This window comes from Herpailurus yagouaroundi, unplaced genomic scaffold, assembly GCF_014898765.1.
Source record: "Herpailurus yagouaroundi ecotype Mexico unplaced genomic scaffold, PumYag 199, whole genome shotgun sequence".
NCBI lineage: Eukaryota > Metazoa > Chordata > Mammalia > Carnivora > Felidae > Herpailurus > Herpailurus yagouaroundi.
The window spans coordinates 21466922-21486064 of NW_024412430.1; the positions used below are offsets into that span (position 1 = coordinate 21466922).

The 19143-nt window shown below is 51.7% G+C and overlaps 1 protein-coding gene and 1 long non-coding RNA gene across 9 annotated transcripts in view; one reads left to right on the forward strand and one right to left on the reverse strand.

The window, feature by feature from the left end:
• Window positions 1-6843: 6843 nt before the first annotated feature.
• Window positions 6844-19143, forward strand: part of LOC121013772 (uncharacterized) — a 22069-nt gene continuing 9769 nt past the window's right edge. The window contains exons 1-2 of one of the 2 annotated variants that reach the window (XR_005782918.1): window positions 6844-7410; window positions 14931-15141. This is a non-coding gene — a long non-coding RNA (uncharacterized LOC121013772). The remainder of the gene's footprint in view (window positions 7411-14930; window positions 15142-19143) is intronic. The other variant, XR_005782917.1, reaches the window with a different exon arrangement.
• PTPDC1 (protein tyrosine phosphatase domain containing 1) overlaps window positions 14632-19143 on the reverse strand; it is a 59351-nt gene continuing 54839 nt past the window's right edge. For all 7 annotated transcript variants that reach the window (XM_040449579.1, XM_040449575.1, XM_040449576.1 and 4 more), the window contains 2 exons: window positions 18971-19081; window positions 14632-16395 (listed from right to left, as the gene is read on the reverse strand). In XM_040449579.1, the coding sequence (XP_040305513.1) occupies window positions 16279-16395; window positions 18971-19081 (228 nt within the window). In that variant the 3' untranslated portion in view covers window positions 14632-16278. The remainder of the gene's footprint in view (window positions 16396-18970; window positions 19082-19143) is intronic.

Below are 19143 nucleotides of genomic sequence, written 5' to 3' on the forward strand. Positions count from 1 at the left end.
CTGAAGTTGGATGCTTAACCAACTGAACCACCCAGGTGCCCCAATATTTATTTATTTTTGAGAGAGGGAGAGAGAGAATGAATGAGCAGCTTGGGGCAGAGAGAGAGAGGGAGAAAGAGAGAACCTCAAGCAGGCTCTGAGCTGTCAGCACAGAGCCCCATGAGGGGCCTAAACTCACGAACCGTGAGATCGTGACCTGAGCAGAAGTCAGATGCTTAACCGACTGAGCCACCCAGGAGCCCCCGTGTGTTTGGCCAAGTTTTATTCAGCTCCTGCTATGCTGGGGATGTGAGGGTGAACGGGACAGACACGCTTGGTCCCTCTCGGGGATCTGAACGCTAGAGGGGGACACAGATGTCCCGTGGCCACCACTCTGGCTCCATCCTTGGATGTCCGGCCAGACCGTTAACCTAAACCTGTGTTTTCTGTGCCGCTCTGGGGTCAGCAAGAAAAGAGAGCTGCATGTTACTCTGTGGGGGGAACACGTGGTAGTCGAGCCCAGGGTCTGAAGGGAAAGCTCCAAATTTAAGTCCCATCTTCATGACCCTGGCAACTCCCCCAGGTAAGTGGAAGGACAACGGTAGACAGATGGGTATGTGAGCACACACAGTGGAACAGCAAAGAAAACGTGAACGACGGGTACATACAGCGTGAGTGAACCTCGAGAAATTATGTAGAGCGGAAGAAACTAGGTGGGAATAATATATACCGTATTGTTCCATCTCTATAATTTAGGCACAACCCTCCCCCGCCCCACGAAAGAAGGGGAGGGTCGCGTGGGCCTTGGGGACCGCTGGCCGCATGGTCTTGGTCTGGGAGGGTCTTACGGAGACACACTGTGTGCGCTTCCTGTGCCTTGAGGGGAAGTCAGCTGTGTGAACTCAAACATCGTGACTTGAATTTTAAGCCTGTTTCCGTGTCTGGAACCCCTCGGTCTGCTGTTGGGGTTGCTCGTTAGCAGTAACATGCTTGCAGATTTAAAGGGGCTACTATTGGGGGCGCCTGGGTGGCGCAGTCGGTTAAGCGTCCGACTTGAGCCAGGTCACGATCTCGCGGTCCGTGAGTTCGAGCCCCGCGTCGGGCTCTGGGCTGATGGCTCAGAGCCTGGAGCCTGTTTCCGATTCTGTGTCTCCCTCTCTCTCTGCCCCTCCCCCGTTCACGCTCTGTCTCTCTCTGTCCCAAAAATAAATAAAAACGTTGAAAAAAAAATTAAAAAAAAAAAAGGGGGGCTACTATTGCTGATATTCTGAAAGTGAATTTTCTGTCCCTCTCTTTGAAGAAAGTGCCTATTTAGGCTTTCGAGGAGGCCCTATGATGTGAGCAGGACTGGATTTAGAAATGTCTTGCCGGGAATCCCGATGTGGCAAATGTCCTCGCGTCTGCTTCTGGATTGTCCCTCTCTCTGGACGGAGGACGGGACTGCTCAGTCTGTCCCAGCTGCTGATCCCGACTTGCCGGGTGGTCTCGCTGGGGGGACCTGGGCTTGTACCCTCCAGCACTCACTGTGGGAGTCTCCTCCAAAATTCAGGGGTGTGACTGCTCCATGGGGAATAAACCAGCCAGGCCCCTCAATGCCAGCACCTGGGATGTGGGCCCTATCTCTATTCCAACAGAAGTGAGGGAGTGTTGGTGTGTCCCAGGTGGCCGGTCCTGCCTCTCCTGCGGCCCCTGCCATCGCTGGCCTCTCCCCTGGGCACTGCTGGGAGGGCCTGACCCACTGCGTCCTGTCTCGGCTGCACCTGCTGCACGCGCCCTTTCCTCTGGGAACACCCGTGAAGCCCAAGGCCGCCGGCTCACTTCCCTGAGTGTGGGAGGAGGGATGTCACATGAGCCTCGTTTTACGGTGTGGTCAGAGAGTCTCTCATCCCTACGTTTAAGTGTGTGACTTAGAACCACACTGGGGAGACCAGGGGTGGCGTGAAGTGAACACCAGCCATGTCCGTGGCTGGCAGTAAAGAAACAGGCAGGATGAGCCTCTTATTTAGCGCTGTGAGGCCACCACAGGAAGAACTCTCTAGAACAAGTTCTGAGGGCCTGTCCCTGGGAGCCTGGGGCAGGGGAGATGGAGCAGAGGCCGCGGCTTTTCCTCTCGATCTTTCCTTTATTTATTTATTTATTTATTTTTAATTTAATTTAATTTTAATTTACATCCAAATTAGTTAGCATATGTGCAACAATGATTTCAGGGGTAGATTCCTTAGTGCCCTGACCCATTTAGCCCATCCCCCCTCCCACAACCCCTCCAGTAACCCTGTTTGTTCTCCATATTTAAAAATTTCTTCTGTTTTGTCCCCCTCCCTGTTTTTGTATTATTTTTGTTTCCCTTCCCTTCTGCTCACCTGTTTTGTCTCTTAAAGTCCTCATATGAGTGAAGTCATATGATTTTTGTCTTTCTCTGAATGACTTTCACTTAGCTTAATACCCTCCAGTTCCATCCACGTAGTTGCAAATGGCAAGATTTCATTCTTTTTGATTGCCGAGTAATACTCCATTGTATATACAGACCACATCTTCTTTATCCATTCATCCATCGATGGACATTTGGGCTCTTTCCATACTTTGGCTATTGTTGATAGTGCTGCTATAAACATGGGGGCGCACGTGTCCCTTCGAAACAGCACACCTGTATCCCGCGGATAAATGCCTAGTAGCGCAATTGCTGGGTCGTAGGGTAGTTCTATTTTTAGTTTTTTGAGGAACCTCCATCCTGTTTTCCAGAGTGGCTGCACCAGCTTGCATTCCCATCGACCTTTCCTAAGGTTGATCCTTTCAACCTGGTGTGTTCCTCTGACATGACTTTAAAACAAATAGACAAATATGTGAAAATTCCAAGTTGCAAAATGAAAAGCATAATAAATCCAAGCATCTGGTGCTTCTGAACTGCGGCCCCATCACTGGCCCTCCGTGTTGAACTGAGGACCATGGTGGGCGTGGGCCTGGCCCTTCTGCCGTCCGCCACCCTGCTTCCCACTGGGCCCGAGTGGCTTCCCTCGTCCCGTGATCCGTCCAGTCTGCGTTCCTTCCTTCCTTCCCTCCACAAATAGCCAAGGGGCCTGGGTGAGCTCCAGTCGTGGCTCCTGCCCTCCAGCTCGGGGAGACACCACCCAAGATTAGGTCCCACAGGATGTGTGGTGTGGAAACGGTTTCCAGGTCCACACTGCTGGCCCCCACTGCCCCTGGGACAAAAGGCAGAGCCCTCCCGGGGCCACATCCCCTCTGCTCCACTGGAGTCTCTCACCTGCATACACACCAGCCCCAACACCCCTCCCTCATCCCGGAATGCCCTCTCCACCCGTGTCGGCCCTGCTCTGAGGACCCTCCCAGCTCACCGCCTCTGCTGGGGGGGCGCCCCGCGTGTGCATCTCTGGGCCGGGGTGCAGGTGCCCACAGAGTGAAGCCCCAGGGCACGACCCCCCGTGGCTCCCGGCCTGGGTCCCCCCTCCTCTGAGGCTGCCACTGGCCGGCCCGTGTCCCCAGTCCCGACGTGGGGCAGGTTCTGACCCACGTGTGCTGACCGGAGAGAAACCTGCCACCTCAGCAGAGGGCCCCGGACCTCTTCCACCGTCCGGCACACGGCACAGAACCGCCCGCCGGCGTGGCTGCAGCGAGAGACGCGGGGACGGGCCAGGACGCTGCTTGTGGGAGCGGGACAGCATGTTCCCAAGAGCCTCCACGGCCGCAGCAGCGCCCGCCCGCCCGCCCTGCTTCTAGAACAGGCGCGGACACAGCCCCGTGAGACCCATCACGATGCACACGCCAGGCTTTCCTCACGCCAGGAACAGGGGCATTTGCACAGACGCCCGGGGTGCCAGCCGCAGCTTCTCCGTGTACAGCTCACCAGACGCCAGTGGGTTTTACGTGAAGAGGCGGGAAGGAAGAAAACTGACAGAAACACAAACACACAGTAGTCACGGAGACCATGTGTTCTGTCCAGCTCTGTCCCGAAAGTCTGCTGGCCTCTCGAATGCAGCAGATGGACAGCTGGAGCCCAGCCCACCTCGTGGGCACCGTCAGCTGCTTCCGGCTGGAGGGGCTGTGGGTGCGGGGCGTGTCTGGGGTCCCGTGCAGCCCTGTCCTCCTGCATATGACAGCCTCGGCGTGGCACTGTGTCTGCAGGTGTATGCGTCCAGCTGGCTGCGGGTGGCTCCGGAGATCAGGCAGCCTCAAGCTGGGGCGTGGGCAGCACGAGGCCGGGCCAGGCAGCTGCCACATCCCCTCTCGGGTGTCTCCACACCCGGGGAGCGGCTCTCCCTACACTCCCCTCCCGATGGGCTCACTAACGAGGTCCTGCAGACGTGAGCACTCCTGGCGAGACGCACGGCTTCCTCGCACTCCTAGACGCGCTTAGGAGACCACGGGCAGCAGGGAGAACGGAACCAGACCCACCGTGTGCCCTCAGCCTCCATCCGACAAGCACAGGCTGAGAACCGGACATGCCAGGGCCACGTGACGGCCGCGTGGGGCCTGCGGCGCTGCCTGTCCAAACGACGGTCACAGCCACCTTGCGGGCTCACGGCCTCTGCCTTCTCTACACGGGCCCCTTTCCTCTGTGTCCTCCTAGGACACCACTGCAGGGCCAGGTGCCCCTGGGTCTGGGAGTCTGGTTTCAGTTGAAAGCCGCCCTGCCTTCCAAGCACCTGCAGTCTGGTGGGGGCACCAACACGCAGCCCCCAGACTCGGCTGTGGAGGTGAGTGCTGTCCCAGCAGAACTGGCCCAGGGAGGGCACCTGGCCTGGGGCCCGGGAGGCTGTGCAGAGGGGGGGGGGGCCCCCGGGGGGGGGGGGAAACGGAGCAGGGGGGGGCTCAGAGGGGGGGGGTCCTGGGCCCCCAAGAGCCCGTGGGACTTGGAGCGCAAAGACCACCACCCGGGAGCCGGAGCAGAACAGATGGTGGGTGTGGGCAGGGGCGAGGGGCGAGGCACAGTCTCTGGAGGGCAGCCTAGGCCTGTCCCTGGCTTTTCACCAACAGAAATCAGGGCTGAGCCCACGGGAGAGCCCACGGGCGCATCACGTCCTTATTCACAGCCCGAGCGTCCGTGGGAGAAGGGACCCACGTGCCGTGGCCTGTCCACATGGCGGGACCTCCGGAGCCACAGCCTGACACACAGGACAGTGAGGGCGCATCTGGGCCAGCCAACAGAGGCCCGCTGAGGCGGCAAACCCAGAGGACAGAGCGGTGGCTGCGTGGGACAGCAGGGAACCTGCACTGCGGGGGCAGAATGTGGAAAGTGGAGCGTCTGACTCCACTCTGTCAATAAACCCGACTTTGAAATAAGCAGCCCCTGGGGAGCAGGGTGGCGGCTGAGGAGAGGCCGGACCCTGGGCCGCTCTGGGGGACGGTGGGGAGGGGCCCTCCAGACAAGCGTGGTCCTGGGAGCCGGGGAGGGACCCGGCCCGGTGCTCCGTCTCTTCCTGGTCACCCTGTCTGCGCTCCGGGCCCGAACCGCCTCAGCAAGCCTCCTCCCTCTCCCAGGAGTGACCAGGGGCCCTGACCCGGCCTCCTCCTCCTCCTCCTCCTCGGGCGGCCTTGGGCTCAGGGTCAGATCCCTGATGGCAGACGCGGCCCCTTCGGGGCACACTTCTGTATCTTCAGGAGAGACGTGCGCGCATTCCAGGCCTGCCGGGCCCACTGTGGCAGCCGGGAGGGGGCACCGAGGACCCGGGCTGGCCTGACATCTCAGACACAGCCTGGGGGAAACGGGGACCTGGAGTCTGCACCGAAGAAAGACAGTAAAGGTTGTGCCGTTTCTCGCCCACCTGTGTCTGTGGATTTAACACTGGGGGCTGGGGGGTGGCTCTTTGCAATGTGGCACCAGAGCGACCCGGGACAAAGAAGGGTTTGGCCTCAGAACAACGGGCCGGAAGCAGCCCGGCACACTGCTCCTTTGTCCGGAATTTTCGGACTTTCCGTAGGCTGAGCCCGCGTCCTCCCTCCTCCCGGAGGAATTTGGTTGTGAGGGCCCCGAGGGGCGACAGCCTGTCCTGCCTCCTCGGAGGGACTTGCTGTGCGTCCTTGTCCCTGGGGCCAGGGCCACAAGGTGCCGCAGCGAGGCCGGAATGAGCGCCTCCAGGGGTGAAGGATGTACGGAGTCCCGTGTTTCATTCAGCTTCCTCTTTGTTGGTGCGGACACACACTCTCCAAAGAGCCATTTCTTGTTTGCCAAGGGTTTATTTTGCACACGGGGTTTCTTCATGACTCACAGGCCCGGGGTGGCGGCCAGGATCTGTCAGAATTCCCGGGGGATGACTTCCGGGCACAGCAGCGGCGCCCTCGCGGGAGGCGACAGGCCCAACCCTTTCTGAAACTCTGTGAGTAACTCACTCGAGGGTTCTGTGTCGTCGGGTTAGTTTGCGAATGCCAGTTGTCAAAGCTCTCAACTGCTGAAGAGATAGCCGCGTGCCTAGCGCGGCTGAATCTCCCGAAGCAGGAAGACAGGCGTGTGGTGGGGGAGGCCCTGCTCCGAATGGGCGGTGGCCACAAAATCCCCGCGTGAGTCAGAGTCCAGAAAAACAGCGTTTCACTCTTCCCAAGTAATGTTCAGGGACAGAACTGAGCAGGGAATGCGGGACATCTGCTCACAAGCAGATTTTCCCAAATCATCCCTCAGAAATCCCCGGGGCGGGGAACATTTAAAATCAGAAATGCGTTTCAATTCATGTAAAGGGTTCAGGTTGTGGAAACAAAGCTCTGGCTGCACAAACGTTGCCACCCACGGAGGCTCCCGGAGCATTCGAGCTGCCTGTTTCCTTGTAACTCTGAAGAGCAGCACAGCCACGACGTGGGCACACGCGTGTTGTCCACGTTCAAATGCAGCTGCAGCCCCAGCGTGCCTGGAACAGAATGTCTCGGTCCCTCCCAGAGAACACTCACGTGGCCGCTCCAACGCTCCTCCCTCCTCTGACAAATACGGCCTATTTTCTGTATTTTCTGTAGGAGCCTCACTGAGGGAAGATCAGTGTAAACAGCGCACCTGGGGAACATGTGACACGAACGCACCCGTGAAACCGACACCACAGTCCCCGTTGTGAGTGCATCTCTTCCCCGGGGCAGCCGAATCCGTGCCCGGTCACCACAGGTTACTCTGGATCTCCTACTTTGATGTACACGGGATCGCACACGGTGCGAACTCCTGTTGTCAGGCTTCTTCCACTCGGCGCCGTGAGTCATTCCCGCTGTGAGTCACTGATAGTTCACGCACCTTTCCTGCCGCGTGGCACTCCTCGTGTGGCTCTACCACCGTGGCGTTTTCCATTTACCTGCTCATGGACAAGTGTGCTGTTTCCAGGGTGTGGTGTTCCCAACAGAGCTGCTGCACATCGTCTGCGGGGACGCCTGTGCAGGTGTCTGCAGGGACGTGTACATTTTGTTCCCGGGGACAAATGCCTAGGAATGGCATGGCTGGATCACACGGTGGGTACCCGTTTCATTTCTGAAGCCACTCCCAAACTGCTTTCCAAAGTGTATGCCGTTTTGTGTCCCTGCTACAGTGTACGTGGGTTCCCCTTTCTCCCCAGCTACCCACACTTGGTGTGGTCTTGCTCATTTCAGCATGTTACGGGGTGTGCAGGGCCCCCTCACTGTGGCTGTCACTCACATTGCTATTATTTCACTCCAGTTACGTAACATACGGTGTAATATTACATTCAGGTGTACAATGTGGTGAGATTCAGCACTTCCATAACAACACCCGGCGTTCATCACACATGCCCTCCTTAATCCCCATCATCCATCTAGCCCATCCCCTACCCACCTCCCCTCTGGTAACCATGTTTGTTCGCTATAGTTAAGAGTCTGTTTCTTGGTTTGCCTTTCCCCCACTTTCCCCATTTGTTTCTTAAATTTCACATGAATGAAATCATAGGTCTTTCTCTATTTCACTAGGTGAACATAACAGAAATAATACATTCTAGGGGCGCCTGGGTGGCGCAGTCGGTTAAGCGTCCGACTTCAGCCAGGTCACGATCTCGCGGTCCGGGAGTTCGAGCCCCGCGTCGGGCTCTGGGCTGATGGCTCGGAGCCTGGAGCCTGTTTCCGATTCTGTGTCTCCCTCTCTCTCTGCCCCTCCCCCGTTCATGCTCTGTCTCTCTCTGTCCCAAAAATAAATAAACGTTGAAAAAAAAAATTAAAAAAAATAGAAATAATACATTCTAGCCTCATCCATGTTATTGCAAATGAAAAGATTTCATTCTTTTTGACGGCTGAGTAATACTTCATTGTGCATATAAACCACATCTTCTTTTTTTTTTTTTAATTTTTTTTTTTTCAACGTTTATTTATTTTTGGGACAGAGAGAGACAGAGCATGAACGGGGGAGGGGCAGAGAGAGAGGGAGACACAGAATCGGAAACAGGCTCCAGGCTCCGAGCCATCAGCCCAGAGCCCGACGCGGGGCTCGAACTTGCGGGCCGCGAGATCGTGACCTGGCTGAAGTCGGGCGCTTAACCGACTGCGCCACCCAGGCGCCCCAAACCACATCTTCTTTATCCATTCATCAGTCAATGGACATTTGGCTCTTTCCATAGTTCAGCTATTGTTGATAGTGCTGCTCTAAACACTGGGGTGCAACGTGCGCCTTCGAATCTGTACTTTTGTATCCTTTGGATAAATACCTAGTAGTATTATTGCTGAGTCATACGGTACTTCTATTTTTAGTTTCTTGAGGAACCTCCATACTGTTCTCCAGAGCAGCTGCACCAGTTTGCATTCCCACCAACAGTGCAAGAGGGTTCCCCCTTCTCCACATCCTCACCAACACCTGTTATTTCTTGAGTTGTTAATTTTAGCCATTCTGATGGTGTGAGGTGGTTATCTCACTGTGGTTTTGATTTGTGTTTCCCTAATGATGACTGATGTTGAGCGTCTTTTCATGTGTCTGTTGGCCATCTGGATGTCTTCTTTGGAAAATGTCTATTTATATCTTCTGTCCATTTCTTAAGTGGGTTATTTGGTTTTTGGGTGTTGAGTTTGACATGTTCTTTATAGATTTTGGATACTAACCTTTTATCCGATAGGTCGTTTGCAAATATTTCTCCCATTCCATTGGCTGCCTTTTAGTTTTTGTTGGTTGTTTCCTTTGCTGTACAGATTCATTTGCCTTTCTATGACTAATAAACTTAGCACCTTTTCATTGACTTATTTGCCAATTATGTATTTTTGGTGGCGTATTCAAATCTTTAGCACTTTTATAACTTTGGACTATTTTCTTTTACCTTGTTGCATTTTGAGAGGTTTCAGATGGTCCTTCATCAGATATATGCTTTGCAGAGTCTCTCCTAGTCTATAGGCTTGGTCTTTTCATTTTCTTAACAGTGCCTTTTGAAGAGAAGTTTTTAATTTGGTATAGTCTAATCTATCAACTTATTCTTTAATGGTTTGTAGTTTAGCTGTTGTATTCACCAAATCTCTGATTAACCTAAGATCACAGATCTTCTCTTAGGAAGTTTATAGTTTTAGATTTTACACTTAAAAGTTGATTTTTCTAAGGGGTGCCTGGGTAGCTCAGTCAGTTAAGCATCTGACTCTTGATTTCAGCTCAGGTCATGATCTCATGGTTCATGGGATTGAGCCCCGCATTAGGCTCTGCGCTGACAGGGTGCAGCCTGTTTGAGATTTTCTCTCTCTCTGCCCCTCCCCTGTTCGTGCACACGCTCTCTAATAAACTTAAAAAAAAAAAAAAAAAGACAAAAGTTGATTTTTGTAGATAATGCAAAGTATGGATCCAATGTTAAATTTTTTTTAATGTTTATGTTTGAAAGTTTATTTTATTTTGAGCATGAGTTGGGGAGGGGCAGAGAGAGGGAGACACAGAATCCGAAGCAGGTTCCAGGCCCTGAGCTGTCAGCACAGAGCGACGCAGGGCTTTAACCCATGAACAGTGAGATCATGACCTGAGCCGAAGTCTGGTGCTTAACTGACTCATCCACCCAGGTGCCCCCAAGGTTTTTTTTTTTTTTTTTCCCCCAAATTGTTGTTTTGCATATAAATACCCAATTGTTCCAGCACCCTTTGTTAAGAGCCTGTCCTTTCTCTGCATTGCCTTTTCACCTTTGTCAAAACTCAGGTGTCCATGTGCCTGTGGGTCTCAATCCGGACTACGTTATTCCATTGATGTAACTACCTATCTTTATATGAGCACCACACAGTTTTGGTTAGTGCAGCTTTATGATAATTCTTGAATCAGTTAGTGTTAGCCTGCTAACTTTGTTATTTTCCAAAGTTCTTTTGGCTGTTTAGGTCCTTTGCCTTCCCATGTGAATTTCAGAATCAGTTTGTCAATTTCTACAAGAAAACCTAGCTTGGGCTTTGATTAGGATTGTATGGAATCTAGAGATCAACCTGGATGGAATGGACATATTAACAATCTTGAGTCCTCCAACTCACAAACAGGTGTATCTCCATTGTTTTTGGTCTGTTGAAGTTTCTCTTGGAAATATTCTGTAGTTTTCAGTGTGCAGGTGTAGTGAGTTGAATCATGCCACTCACCCTGACCCCCCATTATGTCCATGTCCTAGTCCCCGGAGCCTGAGAACATGAGTTTATTTGGAAACAAAGATCTTTGCAGTTGTACTCGAAGGTCTTGGAATGAGGAGATCATCCTAGGCTATCCTGATGGGCCTAAATCCATTGACAACAGTCCTTGTAAGAGCTCCACAGAGGACAGAGAAAAAGGAGAAGGCAGTGTGAAGATGGAGGCACAGATGGGCATGATGTGGCCATAAGCCACGAAACGCCATGGGACACCTGTGGCTGGTAGATACTGAAAGAGGCAGGAAGGACACTCCCCTAGAGCCTCTGGAAGGAGCATGCCCCATCAACACCTTGATTTCAGACGCCTGGCCTCCAGAGCTGTCGGAGCCAGAACAAGTTTCTGTTGCCGCGAGCTCCCGGCTTGTGATGATGTGCTGTTGTGGCGCTGGGAGACGGACACAACAGGTGGCTCACTTTTCTGTCCGATTCATCTGTCGGCATTTGATGCTCAGGTCCCTGTCACTGTTCTAGGTCAGGTGCTTCGCTGCCAGTGCACAGAGATGCAGTGGCTTTCCTGAACCAATCTGGCACCCGTCTGCTTCACTGAACTCGCGGAACGTTCCCACAGCTGTTTCCACAGATCCCACCATGTTGTTTACATGGATCACGTCTGAGAATAAAAACAGTTTTACTTTTCCCTCTGAATGCCTCGTATTTCTTTTCCCTACCTGATCACAACAGCCAGATCTGCCAGCACAGCGTGGGCAAGGCTAGGGGCAGCCCTCCCTGGGTTGTTCCTGGTCTGAGGGGCACTGTGCTCCCCTCCTGTCTGCTACCCTATTCTTCCTTTTACCCACATATGCTGATCCCTTCTGTGTGCCAGGCACACAGGGTGTGGCAGGATCATGGAGGAGAAGAAAGAACACTGACAGGCAGAGCACCATGTGTTTAAATGTTGTAGGAGACACTCACATACGTGCACTAGCACTTGAGAGGAACTACAAACAGCCCATAACACGTGATAACATAACTCACACCTGCCGAGTCTGGCAAAAACCAGGAACGCAGCCAGTACTAAGTGTCGACAAGGCCACCGAGCAATGGGAACGTTCATAAGCGGACGCTATCGTTTTTAGAAACACTTTGTCACTGCGTAGGAAACCATGTGTGCCTTACAGCCCGTAAATTCCACTCAAAACTCCACAGCCCAGAAAGACTTCCAACTGGGCCCCAAGTGCTTGTATTTGTGCACAAATATAAACCATCCAAGTGTCCACTCCAGGCCAGAGGAATGAAGCGTGGGGTGTCCACACAGCGGGCTGCCACGCAGCTGTAGCATCACACATCAACACAGATAAACTTGAGGAGCATGTTGAACAAAATCAGCAAGTCACGGGACAATACACTGCATTCTTCAATCTATATAAAGTGGAGACACCAGCAAAACCAAGCCATGTGCCGCCTGAGGTAACGGGATGAAGAAACACACACGAGGTGCAGTGGGAGCATCGAGTATACTGGTCAGCTTGGGCTGTGTAACAAAGACCACAGAGACGGCGGCTTAAACAACAGAGACCATCCTGTCACAGTCCTAGAGGCTGGAATTCGGGATGCAGGTGTGGGCAATCTCCCTCCCTCACTCAGTGGTCTCCCCTGAGGCCTCCCTCCTGCCGTGTAGACACCATCTTCCCTGTGTCCTCACGTGGGTCATCTGTCTGTGTGCGTCTGGGTCCTCATTTCCTCTTCTTATAAGGACACCAGTCACACTGTCTTCAGGCCCACACATATGACCTCATGTTACTTTAATCACTTCAGTAAAGGCTCCATCTCCAAATAAAGTCACATTCGGGAGGTTTGGGGGTGGGCACTTCAGCACATGAATCCAGCCTGTGACACCCCTCCATCTTCTTGGGCTGTGTAGTCAGGTAGCTGAATTTAACTACAGTTAACATATTCTGTTCCAAGGAATCAGAGCTGAGTTTTGAAGGACATTTAGAATTCAGTGAGTCACAGTGCTGAGAATTAGGCTTCCAGCATTAGTTAAGAACATGTGCTAATCGTGGCTCCTGATGGAGGGCGAGAGACTGAATGGCTCCTGTGTGTCCCTGGCAACAGCGGAGGCCAAGCACTGAGTGGGCACAGGCTCGCCGAGTTTCACACTGGTCTCTCCCACTTGTTTTGGAAGTCCACTGGGGGGGAATATAGAATAGTCCTAGAAAATAATTGATCATCTAATCTAAACTTTGTTAAAATAATTCAGGAAATATCACCTACTTGTCTCATGAACGTTACATTTAATATTAGGTTGAACTATATAAAATGGCCGTATTTGATCATTTTTGACCTGCAGGCTTTTCTACCTGGTTCAATCTAATTCAATGTCTAAGTTTTTTATTTTTATTTTTTATTAAAAGAATTTTTTAGTATTTATTTTTGAAAGAGAGAGAGACAGAGACAGAGACAGAGCATGAGTGGGGGAGGGGCAGAGAGAGGAGGGAGATACAGAATCAGAAGCAGGATCCAGGCTCTGAGCTGTTAGCACAGAGCCCGACACAGGGTTCGAGACCATCTGAGACCATGATCTGGGCTGAAATCAAGAGTTGGACACTTGACTGAGCCATCTAGGTGCCTCAGTGACTGGATTTTTTTTTTAAGTTTTATTTATTTATTTTGAGAGAGAGAGCCAACAGGGGAGGGGCAGAGAGAGAGGGGGACAGAGGATTTGAAATGGGCTCCGTGATGACAGCAGAGACCCCGATGTGGGGCTCACACTCCCAAACCGCGAGATCATGACCTGAGCCGAAGTCGGATGCTCAACTGACGGAGCCACCCAGGCGCGTCTGGATGTTTTAAACGATGGCTGAGAATGAAGGATTCCCAAAGCTACACTACTCAGTGGTTCCACTGTGATTATTTACAAATCAGTCTTAGTGTCAGTGTTGGGCTAATCAGAGACCCACCCGCTCATGCCTAAAACCGTAAGTAAAACATAATACACACCTGCATAACAGGATTTGTTGCATTTTTCTCTTGCCATGTTATCTGTAAACAATTTTCAACCATCTGGTATCGAGTAGACTCTTTTAAATAAGGTGATACTCTTGAGCCACATTCATAAAAATAAAAAATCCAAAGGGAATATCATCTTTGATTTACTTGCCCTGAAAATATATCAATATTGTTCATTTGGAACAACAACAAGAACAAAGAGGTCTTGAGGAAACGATCACTTTTCATCAATTCCCAAAATTACTTGGGGGCCTTCAGACATCAAGAACTTGGGGCAAGCACTTTGTCTGCTGCGTACTGGCTCTGGAGATTTCTTCGGACGTCTAGAGAACTGGCTGAAACAGGACACAAACATGTGCACGAGCAGGTGTCCCCCATTCAAGAGCAAACAGAAACTTCGCTGACGTAGGACACGTGGTTTCTTGTGGAACCCGGTCTTCTCGAGGTTAAGACCGGGAAGCTGGCTGAAGACACGACTCGGCACATCACAGGGTGTCTCTGAGTTCTGCAAACAGATAGAGCGGTCTGGAAACCAGCAGCACCAGCGAGCTCTTGGACAGGAAGTCCCGCGCTTCCTAAGTGTGATATGCTGAGATCACATGACAGCACCACGGCAGCCCAGCCTGCTCCAGAGGATGGAGACCATCGCTAAGTCACAAACAACACGATGCTCTATGGTGCCACCACAGAGCCCAATGCTGAAAGGGCCCTGCGGTCCCTGCCGGGCACGCCACACACAGGCGGCTTTGGGGGGAAGAGCACGGGGTCTGGAGTCCGTCAGACCAGGACTCCTTCATCAGGCAAGTGTGAACAATACTTCTCTCTGGCCTGAGGCAGAGCGCGTGTGCGGCCATGGCGGTCAGTTCTGGATGTGTGCGCTCTTGGCCCTGGAGCCGAATCCCCCACCCCGGAGGTCCTTCCTTTGGGCTACAGAGAACTCCTCACCCACTCCAATACAGGAAAGGCAGGAGCCCCGCTGACCTCAAGACTCCCCTCACTCCTTCCACCTGGAGCCCTGCTCCCCTCCCACCCCCACCTGCTCGTCTGGAACCAGCAAAGTCTGGGCTGACCACAGCCCACAGGGTCATCTCCTCCCAGGGCACCTCCGTATCGTCAGGGTCTCAAGAGCTCCAAGCTAAAGACATACGAGCCTTATGGTTTGTTGTTTGCACTTTTATTCGAATAAATACAAAACCTGGAGACAGCCTGGTTTACCTGTCCCACCGGCCTCCTCAGGCTGGCGTGCGGCCGTGGTCACATTGTGGCTGCGCGGGATCCGTGCTCTAACCTGATCATCACAGACACAGGCCAATAGCCACTTGTCGAACGAACCCTGCTGGCCCTTGTCCATGTGACACTGACAGACATGTGGGTAAACATCTTTTGGGGTAAAAAACATATTTTTATAATGTACCTTTGGATAAAATGTAATCTTTTCTCCCCTTCTTTCCCAGATCAGGCACTTAAAAATGAGAAATCTCAGCAACAGGCAACCCAGTTCATTAAAATTCACTGGATCTGGTTTCCCAAGAAAATTCAAACAGTGTAGGAGGAAACGGCATTCAGCACCTGCCGCCAGAGTCGGTAAGACCCATAATGACTAAAACGTTTCTGATGTGCCAGTGCCGGATTCAGAGATGCAGGAGTTGGAGAATCTCATCCAAGGTTAGTCTCGCTTCCCCCAAGTTTCTGTCTCTAAAATAGCGTGACAGCTTTACTGTGAAACTGGTTTGATTAGTATCACATCTGTTGGGAAAAACGATCACCCTGTGCGGCCTGGCCTCTGATAACTGCACACATTTGTTACAGCCTCAACTGCTGAATGACAGCTCGGTCCACAAAGAACCCGTTAGGCAGTTACTAGTCAGGCAACAAATAGTTTACTTACTTCTTAACTAAAACCCATATGGTGAATGCAGGCTACGTGCTCACATTTCAGTTTAAGAATCTTAATTTTCCTAGTGAAAAGTGGCAGAAGACAGGGCCCTAGGGCAGCGGGGTCTGCAGAAGGACGGAGGTGGGAGGTACGGGCTGCGTGGCCCTCACACCGTCAGCACAGGGTCTGCCTGACCACTTCCTGTGAAGACGCTGTTTGGAGAGAGTAAGGCTGGATGTGCGGAGAGACCAGCAAGGCCATCTGGAGGCCCGAGTCTACTTCCTACAATAAAAAAATCCAACCACGTCACGACCACCCTTAACACAAAACTAAATCACTCCAAAAAATAATATACTTTGAAACCCTTTGACACATTTATAAAAAGAAAAAAACAAAAAATTTCCAAATTAAAAAAATCCTTTAAAAATGTTATCAATCGCCTTCTTATTAACAAATACAAAATAGTTGAAGACACTTCGTGACTTCCTCAGGCCATGGATCAGGCTCACAGATCCACAGTGAAGTTTTACTGCTAAAATTGCCTACTTGGTAAAAACTCCAGCAAGAGCTCCATCAACAAAATAGCTGTTCTGGAAAGAAGAATTACAACTTTTTCCAAAACGTCAAAAAGAATAAAGATGTAAACACCATGTACTTAACATATTAGCACAATATTAATTCAGTTAAATAAATACAAGAAAGTGGCACCAACATTATGGCAATTTTTCAACACAAAAATGTAGCTCAAGGGTATTTTAAAATAAATAATCGCTCGCAACAGAAATGAGTATTCTTTGCACAAACCAAGAGCGTCTGAGATAAAGTGCTGGGACCCGAAACGGCTCCACACCGCCTTCCTGTTCATCTGTACGCACGAACGCCGCCTGGGTCTCCGGGTCTGGAGTGTCCGCCGTGGGGAAGCGTCACTAAACGTCAGGCTGAGGGCCATCTTTTGTCATTTTCCCTTTCTCCTCCAGTGTGTGCTTAAATATTTTCTTTAGGGTGTCGTAAACTATTGGTCCGTTTTCAGAGTCAAAATTAACCTGGTGACAAAGAATATATGGATTCAGGACACCGTAACAGAATTTTAATCAGCCTGTTTTGGGAGAAAAGAAAGGGGGTGGAGAAAACCTGGCTTACAAACACAGTTATATTCAACTAAACACACACAACTCACGTCCCACGTTAATTATAACCGAGAGACTGTATTAGAACTGTTGACTGTGCCAAAGGCAAACTTATGAACGAAAACAAAAGATTCAATCCAGCGCCTGGACAGGTCCACTCACAGGCTGTCCTGAGGCAGGGCAGCCACGAGGGCGGAGTGGTGAACCTGACACTAATCGCTGGTGGCACAGGAAAGAGCAAAACAGCCGCACGGCCGCACCGCAGCCACCCGACAGGGAACCCGGCTTTCCACCTGCCAGCCATGCTGCGTCAGCTCACAGCTGACCTCCGTGACACGGGACTGACCCCCCCCCTCCTTAGCACTTCCGGGAGGAGTCGGCAGAGGCTCGCGGCTTCATCTGCCACACAGAAAACTGTCCCAGAAGCCAGCCAGCTCACCCCTTGGTGGGGAGGTACCGTGTCCATGCTCGTGGACTGTTTGCCCATGTTCACCAGGACACAGGGTCGAGTGATGGTAGGACACAGAACGGGACACCTCCACCCACACCCACACCTACAGAAACGAGCCACCCAGTCAGTAACCCCTCCTCCGGAGGGGGTGCAGGAAGGCTGTGCCCGGCTAGCACATCTGTGGACACAAGACCACTGGCTCAGAGACAAACAAGTCTACGACTCTGGACAGCGTGTGCGTCCCAATCACGGGGTCCCCTTGCCCTCCACATCCCCATCCTCGACGAGGTGGGGGTGATGCGCAGCGGCCCAGGCGGAGGCCACGCACACAAGGGCTTTGCATCATAGCCGATGACTCCGGGCTTAGGTGACCCCAGTGTTTGATGAGGGGCCGCAGCGGGCCTGGAAAGCTCTGGCCAAAGGGTACCAGGACCTTCCTCATATGCCGCAGCTGTTGCACAGCTCTCCTCAAAGAGCCAGCCCTGGACAAGAGCGGTCAGGGCCTCTGCTCACAAGACCATGCACCCGGGGAGACACCCAACATCTCCCAACCTCTTTACACTTGGGTTTGGAACAGCTCCTATGTTTAACTTTTCATTGGGATCCTCTAAAAGGCCAACAGAAATTGTACAGAATTCCCACCACCTTTAGAGAAACAAACACTAATAATTTTTTTCAGTTAAATTCAGAAATGAAATCATATCGTCTATCCTACCTGCAAAAACTTCTCATTAACCTTAGTAGTGGTTTGAATTGTTCACTTTGCTAAGCATCCAGCTAAGCCTTGTTCACCCAAGGGCAGGTGGCCTCACGGTCCATGAAGACATAAATGCAGATGTGAAGGGCCATGCACCCTGGGTCTGAGCCACTGGCTCTGGAAACTGTCAACAAGAGACCAGGAGACCAGGGTGGTCAGTGCCACAAAGACCCCACCGGTAACGAGGAAGCTGCAGGAAGGACAGCACCTTGGAGAGCGGAGGGGAAGACGCCGTGAACGCGGACAAACATAACTAGTGTCATCACTAACATTTACCACAGATGCTGTCACTGAAAAGCGGGGCTCTTTGTTTAAGGCCGTTTCCACATGGCCTATGAGAGGCTGCAGGGTAAGGGGTGCCCTTTCCCCTGGCATGGACCTGGCTTTGCTTCAGCCAGGAAGCACTGCTGTAAGCCAAAAGGGCGTATATATGAAGGAACCTTTTCTTTCACTTTCTTTTTTTTTAAAGTTTTTTTTTTTTACATTTATTTTTGAGAAACAGAGTGAGACAAAGTGTGAATGGGGGAGGGGCAGAGAGAGTAGGAGACACAGAATCTGAAGCAGGCTCCAGGCTCTGAGCAAGCAGTCAGCATAAAGCCCGACGCAGGGCTTGAACCCACGAACTGTGAGATCATGACCTGAGCCGAAGTCAGACGCTCAACCGACTGAGCCACCCAGGCGCCCCTAAAGTTTTTTTTTTAATGTTTATTCTTGAGAGAGAGAGCACGAGCGAGAGAGGGGCAGACCGAGAGGGACACAGAATCTGAGGTAGGCTCCAGGCTCTGAGCTGTCAGCACAGAGCCTGACGCGGGGCTCGAACTCACGAGCCGTGAGATCATAGCCTGAGCTGAAGTCGGTCGCTTAACCGACCGAGCCATCCAGGTGCCCCTCTTTCACTTTCTGCCTAAATTTGCTAACAGGACAGGGGACCGGGCCATCAATGGCGGATGCTGGATTCTCAGGGGCCGGTTACTTGTTTATGCCCAAGGTAGAACTCCTCCACCAGAAAAGACTCTCTGACTCCTACCAGGCATGTGATTTAGAAGTATTTTCTCAACATCCAAGTGTTTCTCTCTCTATCAAAGCTCTCTGTTCCAACGTTCTTCAAAAAGTTCAGCTCTTTCTGATAGCACTGTTGGGAAATTAATATATTTTGGCTAAAGTCTACAACTACATTTGAGAAATGTCAAACACACTTCCATTAAGGAAAAACAGAGCTGAAAGTTTTATTTCAGAGCAGGTGAGTGACCTCTGGATTATGCCCCCTGCAGCGTGTGACCCACCTTGGTGAAGGCTTTAATGGCGCGGGCAAGGATGGCCTCCTCCACATCCGCAGGGATGGGCTGCAGGTTCACAATGCAGTGCAACACGCAGAGAATGGTCTGGTGCTGGCCCTGTGTTTGCAGAAATCAAAATCAAAATCAAAATCAAAATCAAAATCAAAATCAAAATCAAA